A 19106-nucleotide genomic window follows, 5' to 3' on the forward strand; every position below is an offset into this window, starting at 1 on the left:
ACAACAACAAAATTCTGTCCAGAGACTAGTTGTACTTTAAGTGAGAAAAAATTCAGCAATTATGTAAATGTTCAGTTCATATATAAATGATATGGTAATATGGAGTGAAATAATGAAGAGAAGGATAGAGTGTGTGTGTGTGTGTGTGTGTGTGTGTGTGTGTTTGAGGGGCTGGGGGTCTTTTACCAGGATCTCTTGCTGAGAGAATACTGGCTGAGTGGTGATGGAAAAGAATATAAAGAGTGACCCTTGGGACTATATGCTGCTGCTAAGTCGCTTCAGTCGTGTCCGACTCTGTGCGACCCCATAGAAGGCAGCCCACCAGGCTCCCCCATCCCTGGGATTCTCCAGGCAAGAACACTGGAGTGGGGTGCCATTGCCTTCTCCGAGGGACTATATGGAGGAAGTTAATCACGTCTGTATCTTGAGGCCCTTTCTTCACGTTCACTTCATGAAAGCACATCCCCTTCTGGTCCTACTTGCCCTGACCACTCATTCTCACTACTTCGATATTTCTTCACTTCTCCCTTGCAAACTAATGGGCTCAGTACTTGGAGAGGAATTTATCTTTTAACTCTGATGCATACTGGTGGTTTGTTTTACTTGTAAAATATTGAAATGGAGTGAATGAAAATGGGTAAAATATTCTTAGTAACCATGTCAGTTTTTGAAATGCATGTACTATATTTCACATGCAGAAAATGCTATTTTTCTGGCTCTTCTTCACCTCTGTCTGTTTTCAGTTTCTCTACAGAAACACTGTAAAGAGGATACCTAAGCCTTAGGATACCATTTTTTTTCAAAGGGAAAATATTATCTTATTCGTTTCAAATATTGTTTTTAAAGATTGTGATGAGTATAAATATTGGAATGTGTGTATTGCTCTTAAGCTACCTGGAATATTTAATTTATGTATTCTAACTTTCTCTGTTCCTTAAAGTACATGAAGTCCAAATTTTGGCATTGCTTTCTCTCAAACACCAGGATGAAAAATATATCATAAAGCTCTGCGTGATTTAGTTTTACTACTGTCACTATTTTACAGATTTGAGGCACATCACATTCCTTTTGGGACTCAGAGTCTTCCTCTCTAAAATTCAGGGTCTAGATCATGATCTCAGAGGTCTCCTGAAACAAAAAATTATGACTCTAGTGCCTTTGTGTTTTCTGACTGAGCCCAAAATGTACTGAAAGGCTGTTCTACATCAACACTGGGATATTGTATTTTTACAAACAATACTTCATGTCTCCCCAAACAGGTGTTCACACAAAACCTTACAACTAATTGGCCTCAAGATACTGTGGATAATAAAGGAAAACACACACACACACACACACACATTAAATATTTGTGCCATTCTGGAAAAAAAAAAAATTGTGAATGATTGTAAGGTATGCCATACTACATTTCTTAAAGTCTAATGCAATGGAGAGCAAATTAGTTAATTCTGTCATTAGAATAAGCATTTGAAAACACTCAAGTTGGATATTGAAATGTTATAATTGAAATCAAGGAAAGAGCTAAATTAAATTTACTCTTAATTTTGTTTTTTCTTTAGGTTATTCATACCATCAGTGCCACTGATAAAGACGATTTTGCCAATGGACCAAGGTTTAACTTCTTTCTTGATGAACATCTGTCTATAAACCCAAACTTCACTCTGAAAGATAATGAAGGTGAACATGCATTCATATATTTTTTGATCTTTTTGGTATCTGCTTTGACTTGATATGGAGTAGGACTGAGCAGCTTTGCTTGATTCTGATATACCCATGAACAGCTTGCAAATCAACATTCAAAGTCAGTTTGACGTTAATGTGTTATGATCTGTGAATAGCTTGTATTTAAAATTGAGCCATATGTACAAATAACTTCCATTGAGTTTATTCAGAAGCATCCCTTTAAACCAGAAACGTACATGTAATATGCTCTTGGGCAAATTTTAAGAGAAATCTTAGCTGACAAACATGTTTATGAGAGCTGCTATAACTGCTAGGAGATAGAAAAAATTTAAATTAGGAAAAATGAAAAATATGTCCTAGGGAGATTTAGGAAAGGAAATGCGATGTTTGAAATCATCTTGCATTAGCCAGGCTATCAGGATGTTATGTACAAATTATATTTCCTCTTGTTATTATGAATATTTTTCTAAAATATGGATAGATACATATGCATAATTACAGAGCATTGTGGAATTTTTGAATTATTTTTGTTTAACCTTATCTACTGTGTGGAGGAAAAATAACACCCTGTAATAACTAGAGAAGATTTACCAAGATTTAGAATCCCTTGTTGGATAAAATCTATTCTTCTGTATGGAAGGGAAGCAGCAAGTTATTCAATATGTACAATGTTCTGATTGGCATCAACTTTCTTGTCATAAATGTTTTTGATCACATTTATCTGAATATGCTATTATTTAAGACTTAACAATAGCCTCTGAATCCTGTGAAAGAAACAATGACACATACATTTTGGAGTAAACAGTTGACTTCTTCTCTGTACTCCTCATGGAGCATTTTCAAATTCAGAAGAAATCCCTGACAACCCAGTGAACGGTTTACTCATTATCCCAAGCTTCTTTAAATTATTATAATAGAGGTACTAAATTGTGCATGTGGCTGTTGCAAAATTCATCCAAAAATACCAAACTTGTTTGTTGTTCTCATTTAAAATATCCCTGTGGTCAGCTCTACTTATGGCAATACATATTTATCCATGTTTGTGTATGACAAATCATATTAATTGACTATTGTATATTTGTTTACATATGTACATCTCACCCAAAAATCCCAAATGTATTTATTACAATTAACTATGCTAAATATGTAAAAATAAATGCATATTGTCCATATTCAAATAATTGCGTATTTAGAGAACATTCAACTTTCTGCCTTAGTAGATTGAATTCTACCATATTTAGAAACCCATATTTATAAAGCATATATATATTTCAGTTGAATTTTTCCATTCCAATAACATTTTATTATACATTTTAAAAGTAATTTTAATGTGATGATATAAATAAAAATTGACTTAGATTTAATGATATGTTATAATCAAGCTATTTAATATAAATAACTCCCAAAGTATTTTAGAAAAATAAGAGAGTATTACTTGTTTAAACCCACATTAGTGACTAAAAGTCCTTTACTCAAGATTATTACATCTGACATTTTTCATTTTAATTAATGGATATATTCAAAAGGCCACAGTTCCGTTATTTGACAATGTTACCAGTTCTAGTAAGTCAAACTGAAGAAATCCCACTCAAATACATATACACTTTTGAAATGTTTATAATGCTGATGTAAATGTTTTAAAATTTATTTTAACCATGTATATGAATGTTTTAAATCATCTATGCTATATCAAGTATGTGTTACCTACAGACAGTTGTGTAGGGGTAAAAATGTTTTAACTTATTTTTAAATGGATTTAATTTATTTAAACATATTTGGGAGTTTATGAAATTATAAATAGCACCAATAATTTATTTTGGACAGAAAAAGCAACAAGATTCTGAAGAAGAAAAAAAAAAAAGAGATGCTAATACAGCAATAAATACATGTGCTTGAACAGTTTTGTTTATGCTAGATAAGACAAACCACCTAACTTCTCTTAACCTATTCTTAAATCCATTAAGTTGTGGTTTGAATTATTTACTTTGTAGCTTTGGGGAATGAATGACACTGTGTGTAAGAGGATTACAGTCAAGATGGCTTTTTCTCCAAACAGAAAGCAGTTATGGATAATAATTTATAAAGATGAAATTTAATATGGGGTTTATTGTGGGCTTCCCTTGTGGCTCAGCTGGTAAAGAATCCACTTGCAATGTGGGAGACCTGGGTCCGATCCCTGCATTGGGGAGATCCCCTGGAGAAGGGAACAGCTATTCACTCCAGTGTTCTGGCCTGGAGAATTTCATGGACTGTATAGTCCATGGGGTCACAAAGAGTCGGACAGAACAGTAGCTAAGTCATGTCCAACTCTTTGTGACCTATGGACTGTAGCCTGTCAGGCTCCTCTGTCCTCCACTATGTCCTGGAATTTGCTCAGTTTCATGTGCATTGAGTAGGTGATGCTCTCTAACCATCTCATCCTCTGTCTCCCCTTCTCCTCTTGCCCTCAAACTTTCCCAGCACTAGATCTTTTCCAATGAGTCGGCTGTTTGCATCATATGTCCAAAGCATTGGAGCTTCAGCTTCAGTGACAGTTCTTCCAATGAATATTCAGGGTTGACTTCCCTTAGGATTTACTGATTTGATCTCCTGGCAGTCCAAGGGACTCTAAGAGTCTTGGAATACCCATACCAAAATGAATATATATATATATACACACACACACACACACACACACACACATATGTATTCATGGGTGTATAAACAGCTCTCAGGACATCAACCAGAACAAAAACAAAGAAAGTAAGAGTTGCCAAATCTAAGCCTACAGCTTGAGCATTGCATTCTGTGAGTTAGTAGACATTTACATGCCATCAAAACACAGAAAAATCTAGAAGAAAAAATTAATAACATTATTTTCTGTGCCCACTGTTTATAACAGAGAGGAACAACAGAAAGCAGACAGAGCCTCCAAGCCAGGATGAGTGATCAGAAAGTCATCAGTTTAGTGGCATCTCCAAAACTGTTTATGGCCAAGATTTATTGCAGAGAAAAAGCTGTTTCCAAAGTTAGACACAGAGAAATACATTATATTGATAAGCCTGAAAAATCAAAATATTAAGATAGTCAAGAGATAATAAGATAATGAGAAAATGAATTAACTCTGAATAATGCAAAATATATAAATGAACAGAAAAAAGTGAATATTAATGTTTTTAATGTTTAGCATTTAAAAAATTTTTTAAAAGTGACATCTTTTGAAAAAGACTAAGAAGTTATATGAAATGAGACAATGAAATTAAATGTTTGCATAAATATAATTTCAAAATATTTATCAAAATAAAGCTATAGTTTTCTCATAGTTAAAAAAGTATATAAAGTTATATGAAAATATATATTTAGTGTTATATACATAACTGTATAAACCTATAAGTAGATGTTAAACTCTTGTTTTATATATACTATGCACATGTATATATCATGTATGCATGCATGCATGCTCAGTTGCTAAGATATGTCCGATTCTTACAACCCCATGGACTATAGACCATCCAGCTCCTCTGTCCATGGGATTCTCCAGGCAAGAAAACAAGAGTTGGCTGCCGTTTCCTTCTCCAATATATCATGTATACATAAGATATATATTAAAATATAGGTATTAAATATATAAAATGTATAAAATCTATATTTATAAATTTATATTTAGATATATATATATACACACACTAAGCATATATACATTATCCATATATTTAAATTTTAATGATGTGTAAATATATATGTATATATACAAACACACACACAGACCAAAAGAAAGAACAATAGGAAAAAAATTAATAGCATTACTTTTAGACTGGACACAAAGAGAGATTTAACAAGCCAGATGGAATTCCATTAATTCAAGCAAAGTTCAAATAGGTCAAAATTTTAAAATATTGTGAGAACACTTAGATATGGAATATAATATATTCAGAAGAATTAGGAATAAATTACATCAACAAGCAATATATAGATAGATTAAATTGTACAACAATTTTTTGAAGTTAAAAATATGTAGACCCTCATGATGAACATGAATAACAAAAAGAAGTAGAAATTCAATTCTATACTTAAATATGCCAGTTTAAAAGTGTTAAATCTCAAAAATAAAGATAAAAATATTAATCAAAATAAAAGGGAGGATACATTAAAAGTAATAATAATTTGCTCATCTCTAAAGTAGATTCCTGTTAGAAAAACTATTTGACAGAAATGATAGCAATTATATAATCAAATTGCTAAAGGAAAAAAATTTCCATTGTCAACCTTTTCTATATTTAGTTAACAGTGGTAAACAATCAGGAATTAAGGGAAGACAGTAAGTAAAGTCATTTTCCAGTGTATAAAAAAATAAAATTTTTATTTTTAGCTACTGATGTTTTGACAAATATTATATTAATCTTTGCCTTCATGATCTCTGCAAGAAATAATAGACCAAAAAGGCTTATAATTGATACTGGATTTCTAACATAAAGAAATTTGAAGAGTTAACACTAAATTAATAGAATAAGAATTTATAATTTCCAAAGCAAAGCAATTTTTAAAAAAGGTAAATCTTATTTTATCAATAGAACAGAGGCCAGAAAGTAGAATAAAACATTCAAATAGACACAATGACAATATTTTGTGTAGAAAGTAGTTTAAATATGATAGTCACACTCAGATTAAATATCATTCTTAAAGATATTTTATTTTTAAAATATAGTGTTATATGCTGCTTACAAGAGATATATCAAATTCAAAATGTGATTGGAAGTTTATATAAAAAGGTAGAATATTTAGCTATTGCTGAGTGAAAAAGTTGGTTTAAAGCTCAACATTCAGAAAACTAAGATCATGGCATCTGGTCCCATCATTTCATGGGAAATAGATGGAGAAACAGTGGAAACAGTGTCAGACTTTATTTTGGGGGGCTCCAAAAATCACTGCAGATGGTGATTGCAGCCGTGAAATTAAAAGACACTTTCTCCTTGGAAGGAAAGTAAGCATCATATTCAAAAGCAGAGACATTACTTTGCCAAAAAAGTTCCGTCTAGTCAAGGCTATGGTTTTTCCAGTGGTCGGTCATGTATGGATGTGAGAGTTAGACTGTGAAGAAAGCTGAGCACCAAATAATTGATGCTTTTGAACTGTGGTGTTGGAGAAGACTCTTGAGAGTTCTTTGGACTGCAAGGAGATCCAACCAGTCCATTCTAAAGGATATCAGTCCTGGGTGTTCTTTGGAAGAAGAAGCTGAAACTCCAGTACTTTGGCCACCTCATGTGAAGAGTTGACTCATTGGAAAAGACTCTGATGCTGGGAGGGATTGCGGGCAGGAGGAGAAGGGGACAATAGAGGATGAGATAGCTGGATGGCATCACGGACTCGATGAACATGAGTTTGGGTGAACTCTGGGGAATTGTTGATGGACAGGGAGGCCTGGCGTGCTGCGATTCATGGGGTCACAAAGAGTCGGACATGACTGAGCGACTGAACTGAACTGAAGAATACAACAAATCACAAACTTGTTTTCTTAAAGCACATTCCTTTATTTACCTTGCATTTCTAAGAGTTAGCAGTTTCTTATGAGTTCATTCAACTGGCAGTTATTTCCGTCTTAGGATACTTTCAACCACTCACTACTAATTGAAATTAGCTAATCAGCATTGTACTGAGTGTTCCTCTCAGTCCAGAAAAATAAATCAAAAACAAAAGAACAATAATAAATAGAAACAAAACACAAGATTATCATTGTTAACAAATGAGATGCAATTGCCTCTGTGAAAAGTCAAACACAGAAACATCTTAAGAAACAATAAGACTTGATGACAAATTTTGGAACATAAATAAATGCCCCAAATGTCTAGATTTCTTATATGAAAAATATGAATAAATAGCATTGGTAAATTTAAAATGATAAAAACAAGTCAAACAACTTAACAAAATTCCTCTCAGATCATGAGGAAAAATGTCCAATAAATAATGACCAAGTTCACCATTATCAAAAGCAGTGCTACCGAAAATATTTTTTTTAAAAAGCAGAAAAATAATGTATTTATGCAATTAGTAAATCAAAACACTAGAATTACCATGTTAATGTGAAAATTAAATATAGTAGTGTTTTAGTCGCTAGGTCATGTCTGACTCTTGCATCCCATGGACTCTACAGGCTACCCTGCCAGGCTTCTGCGTCCATGGGATTTTCAAGGCAAGAATACTAGAGTGGTTTGCCATTTCCTTCTCCAGGGTATATTCCCTGACCCAGGGATTGAACCTGTCTCCTCCATTGCAGACAGATTCTACACTGACTGAGCTTATCATAAACTGAATTTAACTGGGGCTTCCATCGTGGCTCAGAAGGTACACAGTCTGCCTAAAATGCAAGAGTCACAGGTTCCATCCTTCGGCCAGGAAGATCCCCAGAGAAAGCTATGGCCACCCCCTCCAGTATTCTTCATGGAGAACTCCATGGACAGAAGAGCCTGGTGAACTACAGTCTATGGGATCTCAAAGAGTCAGACACTACTGAGCAATTAACATACACAAGTGTAATTTTTATCATAACCTGAAATTAATAATCTGTGAATAAAATGCAAACAGTAATGGGCTGAGAAAAAGCAAAACTGTAGTAAAGGAAGATGAAGGAAGTATAAAGTTAAAGGAAGGAGAAAGAGGACATATCCCTCTAGGTATTGAAATATTATAAGATGGTAAAGATTTACATCTCTATTTATGTATGTAAGAAATGGCTGCCAACTAAAGCAGTAAGTATTTGGATCACTTTCTTTTTGAACGGATGTATTTGCCTTGATACGACTCTTGCTGCCTTGAGCAAAATGTGACTCAAGGAATAATCCCTTATTTCCTCTAAAGTGAAAGTTTTAGCCCCCTAGTCCTGTCAGACTCTTTGGGACCCCATGGACTATAGCCCGCCAGACTCCTCTGTCCATGGGATTCTCCAGGCAAGAGTACTAGAGTGGCTTGCCATTTCCTTCTTCAATTATAAAAATATGAAGGCAATATGAGCCCTGACTGCTGGCTTTTCTTTCTTTTTTTAAATTTCTTTTTGGAATGCAACTGACTAAAATTTGATTGATTGATAGAATCCACTTCAAAGAGGCACCCATTTCAAAGATGGAAGTCTTGACTAAACAGGTTGCCAGCCGCTGGTAGGTGAAAAGCCAACTCCCCCATTTCCCTTTGTTCTAGAGATTTTTGGATGATTTCAGTAACTGATACCTTGGACTTGTTTGTTTTATTTTTTCCTTTTCCTCAACTTTAAATTCCTGCTCTTATGTTTTAAATTCATCCATAAAGAGAGAGTTTGAGAAACTCTCGGCCTCTGCCCTTGACCACAATGAAAGCTGAACTGCAAGATAAGACAGATAACTTAATAATATTCCTGCCTGGAAGAATGTGAAATGGTAATAAATTTCTTCGGAGAGAGTTTGTCATTTTATTGGATGAACAATTAGAGAGGGACATTATTACTGGTGAACCACAGAGACATCATGGGTTTAGTTCCTATCCACCATAATAAATCAATTATAATAAAATGAGTCCCATGATTTTTTCCAATGCATATAAAAGTGGTGTGTACATTTTAATCTGTTAAGTATGAAATAATGTTAGGTCTAAAAATATGCATAATTTAATTAAAATATTTTATTGCTAAAAGCAATAATCACCATCTGAGTAATTAGTGAGTCATACTATTTTTTGCAATAGTAACATCAAAGACCCCTGATCACAGATCACCATAACAAATATACTAATAATGAAAAAGTTTGAAATATTGTGAGAATTACTCAAATGTGACACAGAGACCGGAAGTGAGCAAAGGCTGTTGGAAAAATAGTGCCAATAGACTTGTGTGACACAAGTTGTTGAAAAACTTCAATTTTTTAAACAAACACAGTGTCTGCAAAACACAGTAAAGCAAAGCAAGATTAAAGGGGGCATGCCTGTACATAAGAGGCTTATGGAAGCTTCCTGGTGGGAGAGACTGACTGAGGGAGAAACTGGGTCTTGTTCTGATTGGGCCATGCTCAGTAAATCGTTAATCTAATTTCCTGTTGCTGGGTGGAGCTGTGTTTCCTCCCTGCTATTTACCGGGGCCAAACTATGGTGGAGGTAATGAAGATAATGGTGACCTACCTCAAAAGATCCCATGCATGTACTGCTACACTCAGTGCCCCCAATCCTGCAGCAGGCCACCACTGACCCATGCCTCCCCCGGAGACTCCTGGACACCCACAGGCAAGTCCGGGGCAGTCTCCTGTGGGGTCACTGCTCCTTTCTTCTGGGTCCTGGTGCACAAGGTTCTGTTTTGCCCGCCGAGAGTCTATTTTGCAGGCCTGTGTAAATACTGGGAGCTCTATGGTGGGGTAATGGCAACCTCCTCCAAGAGGGCTTATGCCATACCCAAGTCTGCTGCACCCAGGGCCTCTGGCCCTGCAGCAGACCATACCTCCAACAACCCATACACCCATAGGAGACACTCAAACACAGTTCTGTCTCAGTCTCTGTGGGGATCTCTCAGTCCTGGTGTTCACAAGGTTTGTTTGAACCCTCTGAGCATCTCTGGTGGAAATGGGGTTTGATTTTAAAGGCGAATTCGCCCCTCCTACCATCTTGCTGGGGCTTCTCCTTTACCCTTGGACATGGGGTATCTCCTCACAGCCACTCCAGTGCCTACCTTCTTACTGGGGTTTCTCTGACTTTGGACATGGGGTATCTCCACAGGGGCTGCCCAGCGCCTCGCAGCCACTGCTTGCTGCTCCATAAGCCTCTTATCATTCTCTATCAGAGGGCAGACAGACTGAAAAGCACAATTACAGAGAACTAACTAATTTAATCACATGGACCACAGCCTTGTCTAACTCAGTGAAACTATGAGCTATGTCATGTAGGGCCACCTAAGATGGGCAGGTCATGGTGGAGAGTTCTGACAAAATGTGGTCCACTGGAGAAGGGAATGGCAAACCACTTCAGTATTCTTGCCTTAAGAACCCCATGAACCATATGAAAAGGAAAAAAGATAGGACACTGAAAGATGAATTCCCCGGTTCATTAGGTGCCCAATTTGCTACTGGAGATCAGTGGAGAAATGACTCCAAAAAAGAATAAATAGATGGAGTCAAAGCAAAAGCAACACCCAGTTGTTGATGTGACCGGTGATAGAAGCAAGGTCTGATGCTGTAAAAAGCAATCTTGCATAGGAACCTGGATTATTAGGTCCATGAATCAAGGCAAATTGGAAGTGGTCAAACAGGAGATGGCAAGAGTGAACATGGACATTTTAGGAATCTGCAAACTAAGATGGACTGGAATGGGTGAATTTAACTCAGATGACCATTATATCTGTTACTGTGGGCAGGAATCCCTTAGAAGAAATGGAGTAGCCATCATGATCAACAAGAGAGTCCAAAATTCAGTACTTGGATGCAGTCTCAAAAATGACAAAATGATCTCTATTCATTCCAAGGCAAATCATTCAATATCACGGCAATCCGTTTATGCCCTGACCAGTAATGCTGAAGAAGCTGAAGTTGAAAGGTTCCATGAAGACCTACAAGACCTTCTAGAATTAAAACCCAAGAAAGATGTCCTTTTCATTATATGGGATTGGAATGCAAAAGTAGGAAGTCAAGAAACACCTGGAGTAACAGATGAATTTGGCCTTCAAGTACTGAATAAAGCAGGACAAACGCTAATAGAATTTTGCCAAGAGAATGCACTGGTCATAGTAAACAACCTCTTCCAACAACATAAGAGAAGACTCTACACATGGACATAACCAGATGAACAACACCAAAATCAGATTGGTTGTATTCTTTGCAGCCAAAGAGGGAGAAGCCCTATACAGTCAGCAAAACAAGACTGGGAGCTGACTGTAGCTCAGATCATGAACTTCTTATTGCCAAATTCAGACTTAAATTGAAGAAAGTGCAGAAAACCACTAGACCTTTCAGGTATAACCTAAAACAAATCCCTTACAATTATACAGTGGAGGTGAGAAATAGATTAAAGGGACTAGATCTGATAGACAGAGTGCCTGATGAACTATGGACAGAGGTTCGTGACACTGTACAGGAGACAGGGAGCAAGACCATCCCCAAGAAAAAGAAATGCAAAAATGCAGAATGGTTGTCTGAAGTAGCTGTGAAAAGAAGAGAAGCCAAAAGCAAAGGAGAAAAAGAAAAATATACTCATTTGAATGCAGATTTCCAAAGAATAACAAGGAGAGATAAGAAAGCATTCCTCAGTGATCAATGCAAAGAAATAGAGTAAAACAACAGAATGGGAAAGACTAGATATCTCTTCAAGAAAATTAGAGAACTAAAGGAATATTCCATGCCAAGATGTGCTCAATAAAGAACAGAAATGGTATGGGCCTGACAGTAGCAGAAGATATTAAGAAGAGGTGGCAATAACACACAGAAGAACTGTACAAAAAAGTTCTTCATGACCCAGATAATCACGATGGTGTGATCACTCACCTAAAGCCAGACATGCTGGAATGTGAAGTCAAGTGGGCCTTAAGAAGTATCGCTATGAACAAAGCTAGTGGAGGTGATGGAATTGCAGTTGAACTATTTCAAATCCTGAAAGATGATGCTGTGAAAGTGCTGCACTCAATATGCCAGCATATTTGGAAAACTTGGCAGTGGCCACAGTACTGGAAAAGGTCAGTTTTCATTCCAGTCTCAAAGATAGTCAATGCCAAAGAATGCTCAAACTACAACACAATTGCACTCATCTCACACACTAGTAAAGTAATGTTCAAAATTCTCCAAGCCAGGCTTCAACAGTATGTGAACTGTGAACTTCCAAATGTCCAAGCTGGATTTATAAAAGGCAGAGGAACCAGAGATCAAATTGCCAACATCCACTGAATCATCGAAAAAGGAAGGGAGTTCTAGAAAAAACATCTATTTCTGCTTTATTGACTCTGCCAAAGTCGTTGACTGTGTAGATCACAATAGACTGTGTGGATGACAATAAACTGTGGAAAATTCTGAAAGAGATGGGAATACCAGACAACCTGACCTGACTCTTGAGAAATCTGTATGCAGGGCAAGAAGCAACAGTTAGAACTGAACATGGAATGACAGACTGGTTCCAAATAGGAAAAGGAGTACGTCAAGGCTGTATATTATCACCATGCTTATTTAATTTCTATGCAGAGTACATCATGAGAAACGCTGGACTAGATGAAGCATGAGCTGGAATCAAGATTGCCAGGAGAAATATCAGTAACCTCAGATATGCAGATGACACCACCCTGATGGCAGAAAGCAAAGAAGAACTAAAGAGCCTCTTGATGAAAGTGAAAGAGAAGAGTGAAAAAGTTGGCTTACAGCTCAACATTCAGAAAACGAAGATCATGGCATCCAGTCCCATCACTTCATGGCAAATAGATGGAGAAACAGTGGAAACAGTGGCAGCATTAACTTTTTTGGGCTCCAAAATCACTGCAGATGGTGACTGCAGCAATGAAATTAAAAGATTCTTACTCCTTGGGAGAAAAGTTATGATCAACCTAGACAGCATATTAAAAAAGCAGAGAAACTGCTTTGCCAACAAAGGTCCGTCTAGTCAAGGCTATGGTTTTTCCAGTAGTCATGTATGGATGTGAGAGTTAGACTATAAAGAAAGCTGAGTGCTAAAGAATTGATGCTTTTGAACTGTGGTGTTGGAGAAGACTCTTGACTGTCCCTTGGACTGCATTGAGATCCAAACAGTCCATCCTAAAGGAGATCAGTCCTGAGTATTCATTGGAAAGACTGATGTTGAATCTGAAACTCCAATGCTTTGGCCGCCTTATGAGAAGAGCTGACTCATTGGAAAAGACCTTGATGCTGGGAAAGTTTGAAGGCAGGAGGCAAAGGGGATGACAGAGATTTGATGGCATCACTGACTCAGTGGACATGAGGTGGATAGGTTCTGGGAGTTGGTGATGGACAGGGAGGCCTGAAGTGCTGCAGTCCATGGGGTCCCAAAGAGTCGGACGTGACTGAGTGAAGGAACTGATGCAATGTACACTAATCCAATCAGGGTTGAACTAAGTCAAGGCTAATAGGCAGTTTTCTTTACATTCAGTCTGTCTCTGATTTATTCTCATCCCTAAGGCATGACCGTCTATGGCTTTCAACTAAGATTCTTTGTTTACTGGGACCTTCACCCTGGTCCCCTTCCTTAATCATTGTTCAACAGGAAGAGATGGTGGGGTATAAAAATAATAAGCCTCTTCTTTCTGCTTTTCCACTTACAGTTTTTTTTGTTTTTTTTTTTTGTCGTTTACTGAGTTTTATTTATTTATTTATTTTTTACTTTACAATATCCACTTAGAGTTTTAAATCTCTACTAAACTTTCAATTTAAATTTTCAATTTAACAAATGTCTTTAGGGAGAATCAGCCACATTAAGACTTCTCAATTTTCAGTATGACTGTGTGCCCAGGAGACTTCTTTTTTTTTTTTTTTTTTTAAATCCCAGGAGATTTCTAAAAGTTCTTTTTTCTCTGTACCTAGCTTGGTATCCCAGCCTCTTGTTGCTGCTGCTGCTGCTAAGTCACTTCAGTCGTGTCCGACTCTGTGCAACCCCATAGACGGCAGCCCACCAGGCTCCCCTGTCCCTGGGATTCTCCAGGCAAGAACACTGGAGTGGGTTGCCATTTCCTTCTTCAATGTGTGAAAGTGATAAGTGAAAGAGAAGTCGCTCAGTCATATCCGAATCTTTGCGACCCCATGGACTGCAGCCTACCAGGCTCCTCCGTCCGTGGGATTTTCTAGGCAAGAATACTAGAGTGGCTTGCCATTGTCTTCTCCGCAGCCTCTTGTTAGCTCCTGGTATAATCAAATACATTGTAATCCACAGTTCAACTCTACCCATTTTTGCCCTCTCAAGCATCTCATCCCTCTACTTACCTTGCCTCAGCAACTCTCTATTGTCATTAAACAGACATTTACTTGAAGATTTCAGCTTTTTCTTAGTTATCTGTTAGTCAAAAACTACTATTTTATCCAGACTGTGTATTATATCACAAGAACCATTTGGCTAGTTTCATTAAAGAGTTGGGATATAAACAGGTCTTAGAAGAAAGGACACAGTTCATTAATAATCTAATTATCATTAAGATGCTGGCAGCCTGGTTATTCATTAATATTGGACAGATATTTGTTCTTAAAAATATAATTAAAACTGGTTCAGAATCCCATCTTATGTACTGAGAAAAACCAAGAATCTCTGTGCAAATTCTGAGGATTATGAGAGTAGATCATACAACATTGTTACTCTTTGTGCCATTCACCAATTTAACCAGTTTTCTCCTATTTCTCTGGCTCTTGTTTTCCCTGCTACTCCCCTATGCCTGTTATGTACTCAAAGCACAAACTTTTACTAAAGGTAAACAGAGTGCAGGGAAAGAGCAGCCCAGCTTAGCAGGTATCTGAAATGGATAACAGATGAAGGAAATTATAGCTTAAAAATTATGTCAAACTCATATTAAAAAACAAAACAACTCTTTACTGGGATCACATATACTGCTAAATAAATTAAACCTCTGAATAGATCCTGAAAATCACCTCCGAGGCAGTGGTCCAAGAAAGTTTAGGTACTGACCCAATTGTACCCAATAAATCTTACCCTATTGGAGCAATCCCTGGGAATCAGCTTGAAGGATCTCCCTAAGTGGATGATTACAGAACACTGCAGGGTCATGCAGGTGGAAGGACAGAGGTGAACACACATTGAAATGGGATAGAGTAGGGTCAGGTTCTCTTGGGCAGTTGCTGATTCCTTTTTACTAATTTAGTTTTCAGCAGTATCAGTGGAGTCAGTGTCCTTGGGGACCTTCTCTCTAGTCCTTTGAGCCTTGTGGCATTTTGCTATGTCTCCTATCATCAACTTACCTCCAGTCACTTCCCCTTTTTTTGTCAAAGTCTTGGGAACACTTTCTCCATCCATACTCAGAATCATAACTCTGCAAAAATTCAATGCCCCAAAGAGCAAGTTGGCCAGCACATTCGTCATCCAACATTCAACACCCAACAGGGATGCCAAAGCAGATTCATGTCTTTAAATGACACCTGTGGTTGTTTGATACCCTGCACCTCCTTCATTGTACTACTTCCAACATGTGAGCTCTCCCCATTTAGATGATAAGTTCTGTGAAGGCAGGGATTTTTGTCTGACTTATTTGTTACTGTTATTCCTAACTGCAATGCAGGAGACCTGGGTTTGATCCCTGGGTCAGCAAGATCCCTTTGAGAAGGGAATGGCTGCCCACTCCAGTGTTTTTGCCTGGAGACATTCCGTGGACAGAAGGAGCCAAGCAGGTTACAGTCCATGGGGTCACAAACAGTTGGACACAGCTGAGTGACATTCACTCACTCACTCAACTCCTACTAGAAAGCCAGACACAGAGGATATTTTAGATTTTTTTAAAAATTATTAAATTAAAAAAAGAAAAAGAAGGTGAAGGAAGCAACATAGAAGAATGTTTCAGAGCTCTACTCAGGAAACAGGTTGCCTCAATTTGAAAACTGCTTCTTCTGCTAAATAATTATGTGTGAGGCCATAGCCATATTCTTGTGCTGTGTGCCTCAGTTTCCTCTTTCATCAAATGGAGACAGAGAGACCCTTATTCCTATTTCATTTTTATGAAGAGGGATCAAAATATAAAGAATTTGAGATCATGTACGAAATGCTGCATGTTTTAAAGGGTGCATTAAAAATAACTAAGAATTAAATAAATAAATACATGGAAAATGACAATGAAATATCTGAAGGAACATGCATGAAGGAATGTATCAGTTTAAGATTAAAAAATTATGTATATAATCCCAGAGAAATTCCCTAACTTAATAGATAAGAAATAATTTTACAAATTTCCAGAAAATGAATTTAAATTGTAAATAGATTAAATGATGCTGAAGTATTCATTTGCAAAATTACAAGCTAATAGTTCATGGACTTTCTTTTAATAACATTTCAAAAAGAGAACTACAATCAAATACATCTCTTCCTATCTAAGATAATGTTCATGTGACAGTTAAGGAAGGGTATTTTAAAATGCTAAATGCCTCAGAAAATATAAAAACTATTTGTCAATCATAGTAAAATCCTATTGATAAAATATTTGCAACTACAACAGCCAAATGAATAAGATAAAAATAAATTTCTGGAAAAGTAAAAACAATATAAAACAAACAATATAAAAAAACAATATAAAACAATATAAAAAAACAATATGATTAAATATCAAATAGAAATGATTTAAGTGCCACATATATTCACATGGAAAAGTAATAATTTAATATGTTAGAAAATATACTTTTTAAGATATGTTTTTCAACACACTTTGAATATTTTCAGTAAGAATGTACTCATGTATTTCATAGAGTTAAAAATATAGAAAAACACCTGAAATACACACACACACACCCACACACACGCGTGCACACACACACACTCAGCCTTATCCCCACCCCTGACACTTCACACTGGTCTGTCTAGCATGTTCTTCTCCAATCTTACACTGTATTACTATTCACCACCATTCTTACTCTCTTTTTTAGAATGTTTTCTTCTAAAAGAAATTCTATAGTCAACTCTTAAGTTAGTTTTTGTTTTTTTTTTCCCCCCTTGCCATTCAGTCTTCAAGGCACTGTCTGATGTGTTTGAGGCAATGATATAAGCTGTTCAGAATGCAAGAAAATAAAACACACAGCTTCTTCTTTCAAAGGACTCTCCACCTACCTAGGAAAATAAAGATGATATGAATGTAACTCACAGCTGAAGGCAGTGAAATGTGAGTTTCTTTAGAGGGATGACTGGAAGTCATATCATTAAAAGAAGTGGGACGTGATTTGCCTTTACAGAATGGAGTCTTGTTCCCCTAGCTGGAGCAGATTAGAGAATATTTTTCAATGATATGGGGAATGAAGACAGCATAGAGATGACAGAATGTGACATTAGTCTTAGGAATTTAGCCAAAGAGATGACAAAGCAAAAACATGTGCATTTTAATTCACTATTAAAAACACTAGGCATGAAACACTGTGCTGTACTTTGTGCTCCCCCCACCGAAATAGACAAGATATTCTGCCATTAATTCTTTACTTGCTCTAGTACCAAATTGTGATAGATAAAAACATTTTTATTAAACACGAGTCTTCAACATTTATCTGGAAAGTTATGACCATTAGCTATTAAAAAAAAAAAAAAAACTTCTTTGATTTGGAAAATAGCCAAGTGATGATTTTTATTTTTCTGACAACACATACAGCAAAAGTATAATGTAAATACATTTTTTAAATGATGACCTTATTTTTATCATTAATATACTGGTAATAGCATAATTTTATTTAAAATGAAAAACAAGAGTTCAGATGATAATTTTTAAGTTAGAATTTAAAGGTTTTATTACCTTAAAATAACAATGAAAGTATGGTATGTTTTCTGATTAAAATGTAGTTTTTCCTACAACCATCTTCTCTTTAAATTGTGATAGGTAAACTTTTCTTTTTGACATAAAAAAAATCCACTGTATAATTTCAACTTCTTAACTAAGTATCTACAGCAAATGAACCATAGCTGTAATGTCTTAAAATCTAGGAGTCTAGGCTTACCCCAAAGGTCTGAACGTACAATGCTTTTGTTCATTCATCCTGTAGTAGCAAAGTGTAGCCTAATCCACCAATATAAAATCATCCTTAGTCTACAAGTCTTTTCTGCTTCATGATCTTTATATTGCCTCTGGGAGGACTAGGCTTTATTTGATGCAAGGAGATTTGCCAGACTAATTCCTAGGCTTAATTCCAATTATCAAGTGCATTTGTAAATCTTAAAGATTTTGGTAGAGAAAGAGATCATTTTTAACTATGTGTATGTTTGTATCTCTATATTCAGTTTCCTAAATCACACTTCATGTGCCTTTTAGATTGAAAATTCTTATCTTACTTTTTATTGATAATTTACTATCAAGAACATCTGTTACTCATATTTATCTCTAGGTTATCTCCTTTATATATATGTTTCCCACTTCTGTAGATGCTTCCATTCTTTAAAAATGAATGACTTCAAATAGCACATTCTTTCTAACAAAATGATTAAACTGCAATGAAAATGACCACTTTAAAGCATGTTAAATGAAAGATTCTATAGACTGTCATTTTCAACTTGTTGCAGTATATTGAAGACTTTTCCCCCTTGGTTTTATTACTTTTTATTGTTTCTTTATAATATTACTTCTAAAAGTGAAGGTTATATTATTTATAAATTGTATCATTTTTAGCAAAATACTTAATATTATTTTCAGAAAACACTGTTTTTCCTTGTGGCTGTTTGGATTTGATGAAGAATAAGTTTACTTTGCATTGATTTTAAGATGTGATATTTTCAAATTTGACTAGGAGCTGTGAAGAAAATATCTTTTGGGGCATTTTCTTTCAGATTTC

General features: G+C 36.0%; 1 protein-coding gene across 6 annotated transcripts in view; it reads left to right on the plus strand.

The window, feature by feature from the left end:
* The window catches only part of CDH18 (cadherin 18), a 1278678-nt gene that overhangs the window by 1236919 nt on the left and 22653 nt on the right, over nucleotides 1–19106 (plus strand). For all 6 annotated transcript variants that reach the window (XM_027520189.1, XM_027520190.1, XM_027520192.1 and 3 more), the window contains one exon: nucleotides 1560–1677. In XM_027520189.1, the coding sequence (XP_027375990.1) occupies nucleotides 1560–1677 (118 nt within the window). The remainder of the gene's footprint in view (nucleotides 1–1559; nucleotides 1678–19106) is intronic.

The sequence above is a fragment of the Bos indicus x Bos taurus genome, chromosome 20, assembly GCF_003369695.1.
Source record: "Bos indicus x Bos taurus breed Angus x Brahman F1 hybrid chromosome 20, Bos_hybrid_MaternalHap_v2.0, whole genome shotgun sequence".
Lineage (NCBI taxonomy): Eukaryota > Metazoa > Chordata > Mammalia > Artiodactyla > Bovidae > Bos > Bos indicus x Bos taurus.